The 19,443-nt window shown below is 36.8% G+C and overlaps 1 protein-coding gene across 4 annotated transcripts in view; it reads left to right on the forward strand.

The window, feature by feature from the left end:
• PRKG2 (protein kinase cGMP-dependent 2) overlaps nt 1-19,443 on the forward strand; it is a 127,474-nt gene that overhangs the window by 73,946 nt on the left and 34,085 nt on the right. For 2 of the 4 annotated variants that reach the window (XM_035293447.3, XM_017970467.4), the window contains exons 10-14: nt 612-710; nt 2,319-2,472; nt 4,584-4,720; nt 7,392-7,481; nt 9,587-9,728. In XM_035293447.3, coding sequence (XP_035149338.1) covers nt 612-710; nt 2,319-2,472; nt 4,584-4,720; nt 7,392-7,481; nt 9,587-9,728 — 622 coding nt within the window. Of the gene's footprint in view, nt 1-611; nt 711-2,318; nt 2,473-4,583; nt 4,721-7,391; nt 7,482-9,586; nt 9,729-19,443 lie in introns of those variants that run through there. The other 2 variants (XM_035293448.3, XM_035293450.3) reach the window with 2 other exon arrangements.

The raw sequence follows: 19,443 nt of genomic DNA on the forward strand, positions 1-19,443 counted from the left end.
ATTAGATCAGACCCACGAGAAACCTGTGATCCAGGAAGGGTAAGAAAGGTGAAGAGATGTTGGCTGAATCTAAGACAGAGAACTACTAAGTTAAGAAAAAACATATTGGATTTAATTATGAAGGAATATGAAATGGAGTTATCTTGAAACAAGAGATAAATGTTATCCTTGATTTAAAATACACACACACACACACACACACACACACACACATGCACGCACACATATAGCTTAACTTAATTAAGCAAAGTTAAAAGAATCTGTAAGCCCTGTAACCTGATTCAGTAAACAGATCATGTAAGGCTGTTTCCTTTCCACCATCTTCTTTAAAAAAACTTGTTGGTAAACCTTAAATACAAGGCAGAAACCTATTTTTAAAAGTTTTCTGTTCTCACTAGTAGCCCTTTTGCTTTTATAAATTCAAAGGATCAACTACATATAGCTTTTAATAACCATTCTATATATTACGTCAACCTTAACATTTCATAAATTATTTAAAAATGATTTATAAAGTCATGAATAACCAGCTAGTGTTTTATGAGCTTAGAAGAATGTCAAATTGCCTTGGTAACTATTAGCACAGAGCATTTTATTTTATTTTATCTGTTCAGAACATTCAACCAAACTGTTGGTACATTTGAAGAGCTGCAAAAGTACCTTGAGGGATATGTGGCAAACCTGAACCGTGATGATGAAAAAAGACATGCCAAGTAAGTGAAGGAATGTTTTCCTGAGCCAGAGCTGACTTCCAGCAGCTGATAAAGAAGGGAACAAAGGGTGTGACTTGCTGTGGGGTAATTTTTAATGTGCCTTCACTAGAAAATTCTGGAGAGTTCTTTTTAATTTTTCTTCCACAAAACAGCACCACTGTAGTCTACTCCTTTTTTGGGGGGGTAATGAGTAGGAATGTTAAGGAGAAATGTTCTAATCCAGGGCTTTGCAAAAGGGATATTTTATGTTGCCTGTTGACTTAGCTCAAAAAACATTAACACTTGATTACAAGTAAAGAGCAGGGTTACCATTAGAATTTTTTCAAAATATAAGGAAACCATTATCCAGGGATATATGGAGGATGGGGTTGAGTAGGTCTCTAAATGTAGTAATAGTGATTAAATGTAGTAATAGTGATTAATTTTTTTAAATTTACTAGAAATTTTTACTTTTGTTAAATGAAAATTATTTGAAAACTGTTTGCTGAAACATTTTTAGAATGAATGCTTAAACATGTTCATTAGATAGTGCTATCAAACCCATATAGTCAAAATTCTTAGAAAACTTAAATTTGAATTAAATTAGAATATTCCATCAGTACTTCATATGTTTTTTGTAAGCAATACATTTGCAATTTTTATGCTGAAGCCCTCTTGTGGTAACAATTTATGAATATATAACCCAGAGCAGTAAATCTTAATTAAAAGACAAAAAAATGGGTATTTCCAAACAAGAGTACTTAGATATAAAGTAAAAAATGTACTTGTCATATTTCACCAAGCAGTTCTTTTGGTTCAGCCATGCAAAGCTTCAAGATCTGATAGAAGAAGAAAAACATAGGAAAGATTCTCAGTGGGACATTCTCCTGTATATGACGCAAATGAAGTGGCTCTCTGGTTTTATTCCCTTTCATTGACCGCTTTTTATGGTGTTTTTAAAAATAGCTTTATTGAAGTTTATGTATTTTAAATTTCGTTTTGTTTTGTTTGAGATGGAGTCTCGCTCTGTCACCCAGGCTGGAGTGCAGTGGTGTGATCGAGACTCACTGCAACCTCCATCTCCCAGGTTCAAGCAATTCTCCTGCCTCAACCTCCCGAGTAGCTTGGACTACAGGCACCTTGCCACCACACCTGGCTAATTTTTGCATTTTTTAAAATTAGAGATGGGGTTTCACTATATTGGCCAGGCTGGTCTCGAACTCCTGACCTTGTGATCCACCCACCTCAGCCTCCCAAAGTGCTAGAATTACAGGCATGAGCCACGGTGCCTGGCCATATTTCTAATTAAAAAATTTTTTTTTCACACTGAGGAGAAATCTAAGAGGTATATGTTGAATACCACAAACGATACCTATTTTATCTCTCATTGATTCAATTTGGCATTTGTCTGTTTCTTGGTGTATATGTATGTGTTAATTTCATGTTTGTTTATTCTATTGTTTTCTCCCTGCTTGGGACTGAATCTGATCCATAAAAGTTAGCCTTTGTGGCAACTGTAAATCATAGTTACAGCAGAAATCAGACTGTCATAGGAGTGAAATTTATGTATGGCATGACACCTGCTTGATTATGGGTGTGTGTGTGTAAAGTTTCACTTCTCTTGTCCAGGCGGTCCATGTCTAACTGGAAGCTGTCTAAAGCGCTCTCTTTGGAAATGATTCAGCTGAAGGAGAAGGTGGCCAGATTTTCCTCATCATCCCCATTCCAGAACCTTGAGATTATTGCAACACTGGGCGTTGGTGGGTTCGGAAGAGTTGAGCTTGTAAGGGGTTTACGTTTCAAGCATCTGAGAGAAGCCTTTTGACTTTTTTTTGTTTTATGTTCCAGCATATCTCGGAGGAATATATGAATTGTTACTGCTATCTTAAATGTTGCTTTGAACTGAAATTGAGAAAGTAAACTTTTCATTCTGTATATTGTATAGTAACAGGTCTGTCCTAGTAAGTAACTTGTAATAATCAGCTGCTAGTTCAAGCTTACATCACATCTGTTGTGAATTTTGTTCTTGATAATTATCAATGTACCAAGTAAGCACTTCCAAAAGGAAACATAAAAAATGTATTTTTCTAACAGTAAATATGTGTCTATATACACATTTATGACATATTTAATCTCTATTCACCAAAGAAAATAAGAATGTGTCAAACGAAAATGCCACAGAAATGAAATATTCAGTGTTATAGTTCTGTTCCTTAAACAACTCCACTACCATGTCTGTATTTCTCCTTTTTTACCTTATTTTTGGGCTGCTCAAAATTTCATATGTGAGAAAAGACAAGATTAATGCAAAAGAACATTTGAAGAGCAGCCTTTTGTAGTGTTGATCAGGATATCTGGGAACTTCCAGCCTAATTTCAGTTGTGCTTTCCACATCACCCCCTCTCTGAGCTATCAGCTTCCAAGGAGTAGCGAAAGTAGTAGTCAAATCTAGTGTTCTGAGGAAACTGTGGAGTAGAGATTTGTGACCTTATTGGGTACAGATGGCTCTGAGGCCTTGGCAATTACCAAGTCCTTTTGCCCATCAGATTTTTAAGGATTCATTAAAGATTCACCATAACTTAACTTCTGGGAACTCTGTTGACCCCTTGGTCTGCTGGCTGGCCCTGGACATGATAGATTTCAAATGCTGTTAGGGGAGTCTGGACAGTATGCTTCACACCTAGTCCTTACTTAATCTCTGATGGGAGTTGGGGACAAATGGTTCCTTAGGGCAAAGAATGTGTGTAATGTATCATGCCTTATGGACAAAGATAATACCCATCTGCAGTGGTATTTTTCATCAAAGTTTGTGGCAAAAGGATTGAATTAACAAAGCTGAAATCTGTTTATCTAATAATAATTGAAGTGGTAAATCCACCATTGGTTTAAAAGTCATGGGCAGCACTAATGGCAAACGTGAGCAAAATATGGAACGCAGCCATTTCTGCATAATATAGTTATTTGTCTAGAATAGTCTGCTTATGGAGTTTTAAATCTATCAAAAAAGTATTTAAAAATCTTTATTTCCTTTAAGGAAATACTCAACTGTGCGTCTAGAGTAGTACTCTTTAATAAAACTGTGCTGAGGGAAATGTCCTGTATCTGTGCTGTTGAATAACGTAGCCACTAACTAGACATGACTGTTGAGCTTTTGAAATGTGACTAATATAACTCAGGAACTGAATTTTTAACTTGAATTAATTTAACTTTAAGTAACCTCATGTGATTTGCAGTTATCATATTGGATGGTACAGATACAGAGCTTGATTTCACATAGCTTGCTTTAGGCTGGGTGCAGTGGCTCAAGTTTGTAATCCCAGCCCTCTGGGGAGTCAAGGTGGAAGGATTGCTTGGGCTCAGGATTTTCAGACTAGCCTGAGCAACAATAGTGAGACCCCATCTTTATAAAAATTACAAAAATTAGTCCCAGCTACTCAGGAAGCGGAGCCTGGAGGATAGCTTGAGCCCAGGAGGTCAAGGCTGCAGTGAGCCCTGATTGTGCTACTGCACTCCAGGTGACAGAGTGAAACTGTGTTTTAAAATAATAATAATAATAATAATATATCGTTTTTGAAAGCAAAGTGAATAATAAGAAAAAAACGTCTGGCAATTCTGGTCAAAATTTTTTATGTCACCCAGTTAAAAACAGAATAGCTATCTAAGTATTAAGTCTAACAGAATTTGTTTTAATACAAAAATTTTAGAGCCACATCCCAGATAGATGAACTATTTTAGAAATTATGATGAAAGAGAAGGGTGTACATTTGGATGAAAGTTCTCAGAGGGATAAGTGTTAAGGGCTTCCATAGACATGGAACAATTTTAACTCTTGTCAATTCGCATGTTTATATAGCTATAAGTTAATTTTGATGTATCTTTCCATTTTTTACATAGGTTAAAGTAAAAAATGAGAATGTCGCTTTTGCTATGAAGTGTATAAGGAAGAAGCACATCGTTGACACTAAGCAACAGGAGCATGTCTACTCAGAGAAGAGGATCTTAGAGGAACTGTGCTCTCCATTCATTGTGAAGTAAGTGAGCCCTTCGCTTCCTAGGACTTAGGATTTTCATGCTCTTTATTTATTTACATTATTTTTATTTTTTCTGGGTACATAGTATGCATATATATTTATCAGGTGTGTGAAATATTTTGATACAGGCATGCAATGTATAATAATCACAGCATGGAAAATTGGGTATTCATACCCTCAAGCATTTATCCTTTGTGTTACAAACAATGCACTTATACTCTTACAGTTATTTTACAATGTCCAACTAAATTGTTGTTGACTGCAATCCCCCTTTGTATTATCAATTGCTAGATCTTATTAATTATTTCTGTTTTATTTTGTACCCATTAACCATCTCCCCCTCCACCCCAGTTTCCCTACTACCTTTCCCAGCCTCTGGTAACCATCCGTCTATTCTCTATTTCCATGAATTAAATTGCTTTGATTTTTAGATCCCACAAATAAGTGAGATCATGTGATGTTTGTCTTCGTATGTCTGGCTTATTTCACTTAACATAATGACCTCCAGTTCCATCCATCTTGTTGCAAATGACAGAATCTCATTTTTTTGTATGACTCTTCTGTTAAACTTTCCATGAAAGAGGGCAGAAAGAAGAGGGGGAGGTCTCCCTCTGGATTCTCCATCCCAGTCACAGCAACAGTACTAAAAATGTTTGAGATCTGGGGTCAGATGTTTTCCAGTTGTTTTTATTCTTGAGTAAACATCACAAAAGTATGTGTGTATATATATGTGTTTGAGTATGTATATATGTAAATATAAAATTATTGGGGAATAATTTGAACTGGTTATTTTATTCAGACCTGATGCAGAATTGGGGACTAGGGAAGGAAGGACTTTTAAGAAACTCCTCAGAAAGCATCCTGATGTTGAATTTCTGTAGGGGTGGCATTTGGGCATAAGTGGGATGTCAAGGTAGAATGTACCCTGGTCTTAGCAGTACTGTAAGAACCAAAACATCCATGTCCTAATAGTTATTCTTTCCATAACTGTCATTAGAGTTTGCAGAAGAAATACTAATTATTATAGGCCACAGCTCTCCATCCTTGTCAATTCATGGGTAGTGGCATAAGCCAATTTATGCTTTCGTATATGTCTTAATGCCCCAGAGCATAGTTTTAGTGATCCAGGCAATGTAAAGTGTCCCTATAATGACTAGAATTTATGCTTTTTGATCAAATGCTTTAAAAGACTCTTTCTGCCTATCCATCTTTCCAGACCCATTTTATTCCCCTCATGATTAACAAAGAAGTTTGAACCCAGGCAGTGCTGGCAATAGAGAGTCATACAATTATCTTTATATTAATTATGTTCCTAGAATGGATGCCCTTTTAAAATTAATATTTCATTAATAAGCTATGATGAGCAGCTTCAGGGCATGGATTAGATTGCATTCATTGTCTTATTTTCAACTCTTTCCAAAGTGTCTGGCATGTAGTAGGGCAAAAATATGAAGAATAAATATTAATGACAACATTTATTGAGAAATTAACATACCAGATGCTGTTATAAGCTATATCTTCTGTATGTATTGATAACACATTTATCTCACTGATCAATTAGAATCAAATGGATATATATATTTCAATGAATATATATATATCAATAATATGCATATTAATAATATGTGATCAGTATAGAGTAAAATGAAAATATATGTTCATTGAGAAACAGTGAGAAAACAGAGGTTGCATAGCTGATAAATGTCTGATCTGGATTCAAGCCTTGGCAGCTTGGTTCAGAGCCCACACTTTGAATCATTTTCCTGATTGCTTCTTCTATCTGTACATGATATGGCTGCTCTACTGTCTGCTTTGGTTTGGGTGCAGTGCTAGGGAGAAAAGCTGGGGGGGAGGGGATCTCTTGATGATTAAGACCCCAAAACTGCTTTTACACAATGTTGAAATTGATGCCCTGCTCAGGTTCCATTTCGGAACTGAGGCCCCCATTCTCCCACCTTCTAGGAGTGTGGTTGTCTGCTGAAGACTCTAGCTCACTTCCTCTCTGGACATTGGTGTTTGATTATTTTTGTTGAAGAGAACCACCTTGCCCAAGATCATATGCTGCCTTCAGGGACATCCATCTAACGACTGCAGAGCCCCTTGAAGCTGAGGCTCTTGTCGAAACTAAAACATAGCCCAATTCTACTTCCTTCCTCCCTGGCAGACGTTGTTTCCAATTGCACTCCCCACTAAACTGACTGCTTGCAAATCTGTCTCAGAGTCTATTTCTAGGGGAATCCAACATCAATTAACCAACTAGGGAACATAAGACATGGACATGAATAACTACTATGCAAGGCAGATCTTAAAGGTGACATACTCAGAGGTCTCTGAGTTTTTGGAAAAAGGAGAGGCCATATTTGGTAGTTAGGATAATGTGTTTAAAAGATGGCCTTGGAGATTGACCCTGAAGAGTGTATAAAATTTTTACAGTAAAACTGAAGTTAAGAAGCTCAGTCTGTGGTTAGGGAAAGGGCAGTCTAAATAAAGAGATCCACAAAAGCAGAAGAAGACAGTGGGGAAATCAGAGAATTTGGTCAGTGTAGTTGTGGGATATTTATATGGAGATAAGGATTATTGTTCATAATGTTATGGTGATAGTTCTAAGCAGCTTAAAAAGGTTTTTAAACTAGATTTATAAAAATAATCATGTTTTTATCTGTCTTCACAGATTATATCGTACTTTCAAGGACAATAAGTATGTATACATGCTTCTGGAGGCCTGCTTAGGTGGGGAGCTATGGAGTATATTAAGGGACAGGTAATGAAAAAGTTTGTGGACTCACATCTGGTCTAAGGGGTTCTGTATTTATGATCATTTAAAAAGGCATAGAGGAAATCATTAGGAAATTATTATAAGCAAATATCATGTGATAAAGCAGTAATAGTGATATTTTATTAGCTAACACTACAGTAGTGCTGTAACACCCCACAAGGTAGTTGTTGTCATCTCCGTTTTAGGGATTCAAGAATCCCAGACTAGAAAGAAGGTGAACTATCCCAGATTACACAAACAAAGCAAAGTCAGGGTAAAAACCCAGATGTTTCTGATTTCAAATCTCCTAGCAGAATTAGGATGGTAAACAAAGGTGGGGGTGGAGAGTATGTAATCCCTCACTGAAAAGTGGAGCAAGATGCCTGCAAAGATTCAGTTTTACACAAGGGGTGGTTCTCACACAATTAAAACCACAGATACTTACTAAGCACCACCTATGTAAAAGGCTCCATACTGCACAGTAGGGGTCAGGAGGAGAAGCTCTAGACAGTGTGGACTTTTCTAACCAAAAGAGTAAAAGTAAAAACTTTTTCTCCAACAAGTTTGGAGTTTCCTTGGGAGATTATGTATACAGTTTTAAAACATTTCATTGTTTAGTGAGAAAACTAAATGATGACAAGTTGAAAATTTGTAGTTAAATGGCAAATAGTGTTGTAGATGGTAAGCTCCAGGGAGGGGAGAGAGAGAGAGAATGTGATGGTAGAGGAAGGATTTGAATTAAGCTCTAAACATGACCAAAATTTGGAAAGGCGGAGAGGCAGGGAAACTGCTTTAAGAGAAAGCAGGGAAGTTGGGGTAGTATTAGGTCTCTTTGTGGATGAACAGAAGAATTTGGGTGGAAGATAAGGTCAACAGAAGAAGGCATGAGAATGTAGATTGGATTAGATTGTGGGAGTTGATGCAAGGCCACATATTTAGAATGATACCTGGGCCAGTGTTTTTCAAAGTTGGCCACACAATGCATTCACCTAGAAAGCTTTTACAAAGTAAAAATACTGGGCCCTAATGCCAGAGGTTATGGTTTATTTAATCTTGGATGGGGTTCAGTAAATGATTTTTTAAATGCTTCTCAGGCAATTTTAATGTGCATTTATGGTTGAGAATCACTGACTTAGGCAAGAAAATAACATTGAGCATCTGAGTAGAAGATGAATGTGTTGTGTCAGGAATATTTTGTTGGACAGATTTGAATGGGGAGAACCTGGAAGGAAGAGGAGACTTTCATGACACTTGCAAATGCATTAGCCTCTTCTATCTTTCCTTCAATAGGCAAATTTGTTGAGAAAACCTAAATCATTTTAGGAAAGGGAGTTATCCCTCCCTGTTAAGCACTGTGCTTAATCCTGAAAACACTTTTAATTTAGGATCAAACCCTTTTACTGATATGGATTCTGAGCCTCTGAACAGTTAAATGTCTTGATCAAGGATAATAGTGAGTAAACAGGTGTCAAATTTAGTTTCTATCACTCCAAAGCCACATTCCTCTGTGAGACCATTTGGCAAATCACCACCACATTAAAAAAAATTCAGTCTGTAAAACTACACATAGTGCTGAAAGAGGGGACTCTAATAAAAGATCAAGGGGCACCAAAAAGAAAACAGTTATGTCCCCATTTCTAACTGGGTTACTCTTACGTACTATGCAAACAGGAAATGAAAACAGTCATTTGAGTCATTTTTAAGTCAGGTAATAAAGCGCAAAAGTCTGGTTTAAGCTCTCCACTGAAATAGTTGCAGTTTCTCCAGAGTTTGTGATGGGTGTTTAAAGAAGGTTTTTTGTTTTGGATATTTCTGTTTCACATGTTCATGTGTGATTACTAGAAACAGTTATTGGTATTTTAATTTTAGTGAAATAGTTCTTGTTTGTATCACATATCTCCCTGAATTGCCTCATGATTTGCAAACAGCTTAATAACAATTTTATTTAAAAATGTATTATTTTATGCAATGTATAAAATGCATTTTATTGTTTATACCCTGCAAAATATTCATATTGCATAAATTTGCCAATCCAGTAATTGATTTGACACCTAGAACAGCACCAAAGATGTGTATCCAGAGTATTAAAGGGGAAAATGATCTCGTTTCAGAGGCAGCTTTGATGAACCCACCTCCAAATTCTGCGTTGCTTGTGTGACAGAAGCATTTGATTACCTGCATCGACTAGGTATTATCTACAGAGACCTGAAACCAGAAAACTTAATTCTAGATGCTGAGGGTTACCTTAAATTGGTAAGACTAGTTTTCTCACTTACAGTCTCATATGAAATTTTTTCCTCTGGCAAATGTTGTCTTATAGTTGCAATTTCCTTTTTAATTTTAGTGCAGCTGTTGTTCTCTCTTTGGGGGATATGGCCTTTAAAATTTTGAGACAATACAGGGAGCAATGTTACATGTACATTATTTTTGACCTAAGAATGTATTTGTAACTCCCACAGAAGATTCATATAATAGATTGCCTTTAAAATTGGATTTTGTCAGTAGTTTCGTTTAATTTTTAATAATTTTAACTATTTTTAAATTGATAATTGCTACACTTAGGGAGTGGCTGTAAGGAATAAGAAAAGATGATAAGATGATTTCTGCCCCACGATATCAACTGTCTGTATAAAAAGAGAAGATAAACATAGAGATGTTAGTGCTTTTCTTGGAATCTTTGGAGGTGATTATAATGGGCCCCCAGGGTTTAACATCACAACCCTGGAGTACAGACTTCTTGAGGATAGAGACTTTCCCTGCTGTCCATCTTTGTAACTCACCAATCCCTAATATGAACTCCTTTGAACATCACACTAAAGAAATAAATGACTACCAGTCACATAAACTGCTTTCAGTGAGAAACTGTAATAGACTGGATAGTCATAACTGAGGGGAAAGCAAAGCATTTTGGACCTCAGGAAGGAGCCCCACTAGAATGGGGAACCCAAGCTTTTTCTTGAATCCATTTTTACTTCAAGGATGTTAAAGGATTTCTGAACTTAACATTTAAAAAGATATGAAAAGTTTCTCACGTCAGAACTTGTATAAGAGGAAATAAAAATAGCTACCATTTAATGGGCAGTTACTATGTTTAAAGCTACTATGCTAAACCTTTTACAGTTAACCTATTTAACAATCTATAAGATAGGTTCGATAGGTTTTATCACCCACATGTTATAGTTGTATCCTTAGAAATTAAATGTATTATGTGTAATTGCTAAGATATTGTTCTCCATGGTAAAAGAGTAAATAGAAGCCCTTTCATGTGAAATCTGGCTAACTTCCAAGAAACATTCTTATTCAGTCAAGCTTTATTTTATCCATGAAAGATAGCTTTGAGAACTGGTGAGTTACTAACACCAGCCCCCAATCACTTCTGTTTTTCACAGTTCCTTGGTTACGCCCTCTACATTGCTTTACAGAAATCCTTTGGAGTATTGTAAAAGTAAAACCAACATGAGGGATGCAGACAATTCAGTAGCTCCATCTCTTCTTTCTCATAACTGATTTTCTTAAAAAGCTGTTTTTAAAAAAACATTTCCCATGTATAGGCATAGATGTCAATAAATAACTGCTGTTACCATTCTGCTAATTCATTTGCCAATCAGCTAAACAAAGAATAAGAACTACATTTTTCAGTGATTAAAAAGTAAATATTGAATATTTCAGTTTCTAGCTATATATTAAACTAGATATCTTGAAATCTTCTCACTACAAAATGTCTACTGGATGAAACATGAAAACAGCATGAAATATATGGCTGAGTTTATAAGACAGCATGAGAAGTCCTCTGGGACTCGAGCAGTGGTATCTGATGGAAGTCACACATTGAAGTTGCCATCCTACATGCACCTAGCAATCCTCGGTGGTCTAGAGTTTTGATTTTAGTAGCTGTGCTCCTTGGGCACAGGGGACCAAGCTTTGGACCTATGTAATGTGGGTAGGTGAATAAAAGAACATTGCATGACACTAGGAATCATACAGATTAAACTCTCACAGAAATAGAAAACAAGAAAAAATATCAAATTTATATTGACAGGTTACATGCAAAGAAACATGCTTTACTCATTTTGGCTCTTGGTAGAGGAATAAAGACCTCTCCTCTAAGAATTCTTGGCCACAGGTTGGTCTTAATGGAGGTTGGGTACCCAGTTTTCAAGGATGGAAAAATCTAAGCAAGAATTTAAATGAAATGAATCTATGTTTGTGGCATGCCCAATGTCCCAAGAATCAATGTATATTCCTTCTGGGAGATACTCTGAACTCAGGACACAAAGAACAACTGGATCTAAAGTTCTAGGGAATATAGCCAACATTAAAAAAAAATGTATGAGGAAAAAAGCTATTATAAGCATTAGATTTCAGAAACAAAAAGAGGAGAAGGAGACACATAAGTGCCTCATATATTGGAATAATCAGATATAGACTATAAAATAAATACATCTAATATGTTTTAAAACTAAGAGAGGGATAAAAAATGAGCAAAGATCAGACACTCGAAAAAGATCCAGCAGGTTTGGAAGGAAACTAACAAATAGAGCATCTAATAAGAAATTAAGAGTATAATGATTGAAACTATATATGCAATGAAAGCTTTTATTAATGGTGGAGTAGCTTGCATTGGACTACCCTCTTGGTAAGAGTAATCGTAATTGAAGGCACTGAAAAGAAACAAAAAGTAGATATGCAAGCTTTGTATAAAGGAAAACATACTGAGTGAGATTCACATTCAAACAATTGTTATGCAGCTGTTCACTTCAGAACACTCTTCAATTTATAAGGAATGGGGAATAAGCCTTTAGTTAAAATTGCACCACCTTATGGTAAGATAGCATCTTTTATCAGGTCATGAACAAGGCAAGAATATCTGCACTTACCTCTTTTATTTAACATTGTAATAGAGGTCTTAGCAAATTAAATAAACCAAGAAAGAAAAATGAAAGCCCTAAGATTATAAAGGAAGACATTATGTGTGTTTATTTGCAGACAACATGAATTTTTATGTAGAAAAGTCTGAAAAATCTACCAAAGAGGTACTAGAAACAATAAGTTAAGCATGATTATAGGTACAAAGTCAATATACAAATATAAATTCCACTTTTATATATTAGCAATAAAAATTCATAAATGAAATAAAATAACCTTCATAACACTAAAAATTATAAAACAATCTTGAGTAAATTTAATATGTAAAAAATATTAGACCTCTACATTAAAACCCACAAAATATCACTGAGAAAAAATAACTAAATGGCAAGAAATACTATGTTCATGGATTAGATAATTTAATATTTGATAAGCTACTCTTCCCAAATTGAGCTAAGATTCAATATTACTGCATTAAAAATTTGAGCAGCCATTTTTTGAAAAAAATAGAGGCATTTATTATAAAATTTACATAGAAATGCAAAATTATTAGAAGGGTCAATAAACACTTTGAAAAAGAACAAAACTTAAAAATGTGTACTATCAATATCAAGAGTATAAAGCTACAGTAATCAAGGCAGTGTGATATGAGTAGAGAAATAGGCAAATAACTCAGTCTAATAGAATAAAGTCCAAAAATAAACATGCACAGTCAGCAAAAAATCTTTTCAGAAAGCATTGCTGAAACAATGGGATATCCATATGTGGAAATAAATTAACCTAAACCCCACCACAAACCATATGCAAAAGTTAATTCTAGATGAATCTTAGACCTGTGAATCACCTAGACATAAACATAGGGTAATATTTTTACAATTTGAAGTAGGCCAATATTTCTTATAATAAAAATAATATTAATTTTAAAAGAAAAAAGACAAATTGGACTCCATCAAAGTTAAAAATTTCTGATCATCAAAATACATTGTTAAAAAAATGAATAGTCATGCCATAATCTGGATTAAAATATTTGCAGTATATGTTTACCTGACAAAAGGCTTGTATCTAGAATCTATAAAGAACTCTGACAAATCACTAATAAAAAGACAACTTTTAAAAATGATCAACAGCTTAAAAAACCACTTCACAGTGGCTGGCAAGACGGATGAATAGGAAGAGATCTGGTCTGCAGCTCCCAATGAGATAAACCCAGAAGGCAGGTGATTTCTATATTTCCAACTGAGGTACCTGGCTCATATCACTGGGACTAGTTAGACATGGGGTGCAGCCCATGGAGGGTGAGCAGAAGCTGGGTGGGGCATCACCTCACCCAGGAAGCACAAGGGGTTAGGGAACACCCTCCCCAGCCAAGGAAAGCCATAATACACTTTTCCTATGGTCTTCACAATGTACAGACCAGGAGATTCCTTCAGGTGCCTTCACCACCAGGGCCTTGGGTTGCAAACACAAAACTGGGTGGCCATTTGGGCAGACAATGAGCTAGCTGCAGGAATTTTTTTTTCATACCCCCTTGGTGCCTGGAACACCAGAGAGACAGAACCATTCACTCCCCTGGAAAGGGGGCTGAAGCCAGGGAGCCAAGTGGTCTAGCTCATTGGATCCCATCCTCACAGAGCCCAGCAAACTGAGATCCACTGGCTTGAAATTCTTGCTGTCATCACAGCAGTCTGAAGTTGACCTGGGTTGCTGGAGCTTGGTGGGGGAAGGGCATCCACCATTACTGAGGCTTGAGTAGGTGGTTTTCCCCTCACAGTGTAAACAAAGCAGCCAGGAAGTTGGGACTGGGTGGAGCCCACCACAGCTCAGCAAAGCCGCAGTAGCCAGATGTCTCTCTAAATTCCTCCACTCTGGGCAGGGCATCTCTGAAAGAAAGGCAGCAGCCCTAGTCAGGGCTTATAGATAAAACTTGCATCTCCCTGGGACAGAGTGCCTGGGGGAAGGCCAGTGGTGAGTGCAGCTTCAGCAGACTTAAACATCTCTGCCTGGCAGCTCTGAATTGAGAAGCAGATCTCCCAGCACAGTGCTCGAGCTCTGCTAAGGGACAGACTGCCTCCTCAAGTGGATCCCTGACCTCCATGCATCCTGACTAGGAGATACGTCTGAGCAGGGGTTGACAGACACCTCATACAAGAGAGCTGCAGCTGGCATCTGATGGATGCCCCTCTGAGACAAAGCTTACAGAGGAAAAGCAAGCAGCAAACTTTGCTGTTCTGCAGCCTCTTCAGGTGATACCCAAGCACACAGGGCCTGGAATGGACCTCCAGCAAACTCCAGTAGACCTACAGCAGAGGGTCCTGATTGTTAGAAGGAAAACTAACAAACAGAAAGGAATAGCATCAACATCAACAAAAAAGACATCCACACAAAAACCCCATAGGAAGGTCACCAACATCAAAGACGAAAGGTAAGTAAATCCATGAAGTTGAGGAAAAACCAGCTCAAAAAGGCTCAAAATTCCCAAAATCATAAAGCCTCTTCTCCTCCAAAGGATCACAACTCCTCAGCAGCAAGGGAACAAAACAGGGTGGAGAGTGAATTTGAATTGACAGAAGTAGGCTTCAGAAGTGGTTAATAACAAACTTAACACACTTCTCTGAGCTAAAGGAGAATGTTCCAACTGATGCAAGGAATCTAAGAACCTTGAAAAAAGGTTAGAGGAACTGCTAACTAGAATAACCAGTTTAGAAAAGAACATAAATGACTGACGGAGCTGAAAAACAGCAGGAGAACTTAGTGAAGCACACACAATTATCAATAGCTGAGTTGATCATGTAGAAGAAAGGATATCAGAGACTAAAGATCAACTTAATGAAATAAAGCATGAAGACAAGATTAGAGAAAAAAAATGAAAAGAAATGAACAAAGCCTCCAAGAAATCCGCAACTATGAGAAAAGATCAAACCTATGTTTGATTGGTATACCTGAAAGTGATGGGGAGAATGGAACCAAGTAGGAAAACACTCTTTAGGATATTATCCAGGAGAACTTCTTCAACCTAGCAAGACAGGCCAACATTCATATTCAGGAAACACAGAGGGCATCACAAAGATACTCCTTGAGAAAAGCAACCCCAAGACACACAATTGTCAGATTCACCAAGGTTGAAATGAAGGGAAAAATGTTAAGGGCAGCCAGAGATAAAGGTTGGGTTACCCACAATGGGAAGCCCATCAGACTACCAGTGGATCTCTCTGCAAAAACCCTACAAGCCAGAATAGAGTGAGGACTAATATTCAAAATTCTTAAAGAAAAGAATTGTCAACCAGAATTTCATGTCCAGCCAAACTAAGCTTCATAAGCAAAGGAGAAATAAAATCCTTACAGATAAGCAAATGCTGAAATATTTTGTCACCACCAGGACTGCCCAACAAGAGCTCCTGAAGAAAGCACTAAAGATGGAAAGGAAAAACTGGTACCAGTCACTGCAAAAACATACCAAATTGTAAAGACCATCGACACTATGAAGAAACTGCATCAACTAACAGGCAAAATAACCAGCTAGCATCACAATGACAACATCAAATCCATACATAATAATATTAACCTTAAAGGTGAACAGGCTAAATGCCCAAATTAAAAGGCACAGACTGGCAAACTGGATAAAGAGTTCAGACATGTCAGTGTGCTGTATTCAAGACATCATCTCACATGCAAAGACACCTGCTCCTGAATGACTACTGGGTAAATAATGAAATTAAGGCAGAAATAAATAGGTTCTTGGAAACCAATAAGAAAAAGACACAATGGACCAGAATCTCTGGGATACTCCTAAGGCAGTGTTTAGAGGGAAGTTTATAGCACTAAATGCCCACAGGAGAAAGTGGGAAAGATATAAAATCAACAACCTAACATCACAATAAAAAGAACTAGAGAAGCAAGAGTAAACAAACTCAAAAGCTAGCAGAAGACAAGAAATAACTAAGAATAGAGCAGAACTGAAGGAGACGGTGACACAAAATCCCATTCAAAAAATTAATGAATCCTGGAGCTGGTTTTTTGAAAGATTAACAAAATAGTTAGACCACTAGCCAGACTAATAAAGAAGAAAAGAGAGAAGAATCAAATACATACAATAAAAAATGATAAAGGGGATATTACCACTGATCCCACAGAAATACAAACTACTATCAGAGAATATTATAAACACCTCTATGCAAATAAACTAGAAAATCTAGAAGGAATGGATAAATTCCTGGACCCTTACACCCTCCCAAGACAAACCAGGTAGAAGTCAAATCCACGAATAGACCAATACAAGTTCTGAAATTGAGGAAGTAATGAATAGTCTACCAACCAAAAAAAGCCCAGGACCAGATGGATTCACAGGTGAATTCTGCCAGAGGTACAAAGATGAGCTCATACCATTTCTTCTGAAACAATTCCAAACAATAGAAATAGAGGGACTCTTCCCTAACTCATGTTATGAGGCCAGTGCCATCCTGATATAAAAACCTGGCAGATACACAACCAAAACAAAATATCTTAGGCCAATATCCCTGATGAACATCAATGCAAAAATCCTCAATAAAATACTGGCAAGCTGAATCCAGCAGCACATCAAAAAGCTTATCCACCATGATCAAGTCGGCTTCATCCCTGGGATGTAAGGCTGTTTCAGCATAAGCAAATCAATAAACATAATCCATCACATAAACAGAACCAATGACAAAAACCACATGATTATCTCAATAAATGCAGGAAAAGCCTTCAATAAAATTTAACACCCCTTCATGCTAAAAACTCTCAATTAACTAGGTATTCATGGAACATATCTCAAAATAATAAGAGCTATTTATGACAAGCCCACAGTAAATATCATACTGAATGGGCAAAAGTTGGAAGCATTCCTTTTGAAAACTGGTACAAGACAAGGATGCCCTCTCTTACCACTCCTATTCAACATAGAATTGGAAATTATGACTGGGGCAATCAGGCAAGAGAAAGAAAGGGATTTAAATAGGAAGAGAAGAAGCCACATTGTTTTGGTTTGCAGAGACATGATCGTATATTTAGAAAATTCCACCATCTCAGCCCAAAATCTCCGTAAGCTGATAAGCAACTTCAGCAAAGTCTCAGGATACAAAATAAAAGTGCAAAAATCACAAGCATTCCTATACACCAATAATAAACAAACAGAGAGCCAAATCATGAGTGAACTTCCATTTACAATTGCTACAAAGAGAATAAAATACCTAGGAATACAACTTGGGGATGTGATGGGGATGTGAAGGACCTCTTTAAGGAGAACTACAAGGAAGTAAGAGAGGACACAAACAAGTGGAAAAACACTCCATGCTCATGTATAAGAAGAATCAATATTATGAAAATGGCTATACTGCCCAAAGTAATTTATAGATTCGATGCTATCCCCATCAAGCTACCATTGACTTTCCTCACAGAATTAGAAAAAACAACTTTAAATATGGAACCAAAAAAGCCTGTATAGCCAAGACAATTCTAAGCAAAAAGAACAAAAAAGTCAGGTAGCATCATGCTATGTGACTTCAAACTATACCACAGAGTACAGTAACCAAAACAGCATGATACTGGTACCAAAACAGATATAGAGACCATTGGGACAGGACAAAGGCTTCAGAAATAACCCACACATCTACAACCATCTGATTTTTACAAACCTGACCACAACAAGCACTGGGGAAAGAATACCCTATTTAGTAAATGGTGTTGGGAAAACTGGCTAGCCATATGCAGAAGACTGAAACTGGACCCCTTCCTTACACCTTTACAAAAATTAACTCAAGATGGATTAAATATTTAAACATAATATCTAAAAACATAAAAACCCTAAAAGAAAACCTAGGCAATACCATTTATAACATAGGCATGGGCAAAGATTTTATGACTAAAACAGCAAAGGCAATGGCAACAAAAGATCCAATGGGATCTAATTAAATGAAAGACCTTCTGCACAGCAAAAGAAACTATCAGCAGAGTGAGCAAGCAACCTACAGAATGGGATAAAATTCTTGCAATCTATCCATCTGACAAAGGACTAATATCCAGAATCTACAAAAAACTTAAACAAATTTACAAGACAAAAACGACCCCCATCAGAAAGTGGGTAAAGTATCTGAACAGACATTTCTCAAAAGAAGACATTTATGGAGGCAACAAACATATGGAAAAAAACTCATCATCACTGGTCATTAGAGAAATGCAAATGAAAACCACAAGGTGATACCATCTCACATCGATCATTAAAAGTCAGGCAACATTAAAAGTCAGGCAACAACAGATGCTGGAGAGGATGTGGAGAAATAGGAATGCTTTTACGCCATTGGTGGGAGCTTAAATTAGTTAAAAAATCAGTGTGGCAATTCCTCAAGGATCTAGAAAGAGAAATACCACTTAACCTAGAAATACTATTATTAGGTATAAACCCAAAAGATTGTAAATTATTCTACTATAAAGAAACATGCACATGTACATTTATTGCAGCATTGTTCACAATAGCAAAGACTTGGATCCAACCCAAATGCCCATCAACGATAGACTGGATAAAGAATATGTGGCACATATACTTCATGGAGTACTATACAGCCCCAAAAAGGATGAGTTCATGTCCCTTGCAGGGACGTGGATGAAGCTGGAAACCATCATTCTCAGCAAACTAACACAGGAACAGAAAACCAAACACCACATGTTCTCATTCATAAGTCGGAGTTGGACAATGAGAACTCATGGACACCAGTAGTGGGGCATCACACACTGGGGCCTGTCAGGGAATGGAGGTCTAGGGGAGGGATAGCATTAGGAGAAATATCTAATGTAGATGATGGGTTGTTGGGTGCAGCAAACCACCATTGCACGTTTGTAACTATGTAACAAATTTGCATATTCTGCACATGTATCCCAGTACTTATTATAATGATAATAATAAGACTTCACAAAAGAAACTGTAGAAATGGTAATTAAGCCATGTCAGTAGCCATCAAGGAAACACAAATTAAAACCACATAGGTGTCATTTCATATCTACTTAAAAAGATTTATAATACTGAGTGTTGGTGAGGATGTTTCTCTACATTTCTGTTAGGAAAAGAAAATCTGTTTCAAAGAATATC

The sequence above is a fragment of the Callithrix jacchus genome, chromosome 3 (assembly GCF_049354715.1).
Source record: "Callithrix jacchus isolate 240 chromosome 3, calJac240_pri, whole genome shotgun sequence".
Lineage (NCBI taxonomy): Eukaryota > Metazoa > Chordata > Mammalia > Primates > Cebidae > Callithrix > Callithrix jacchus.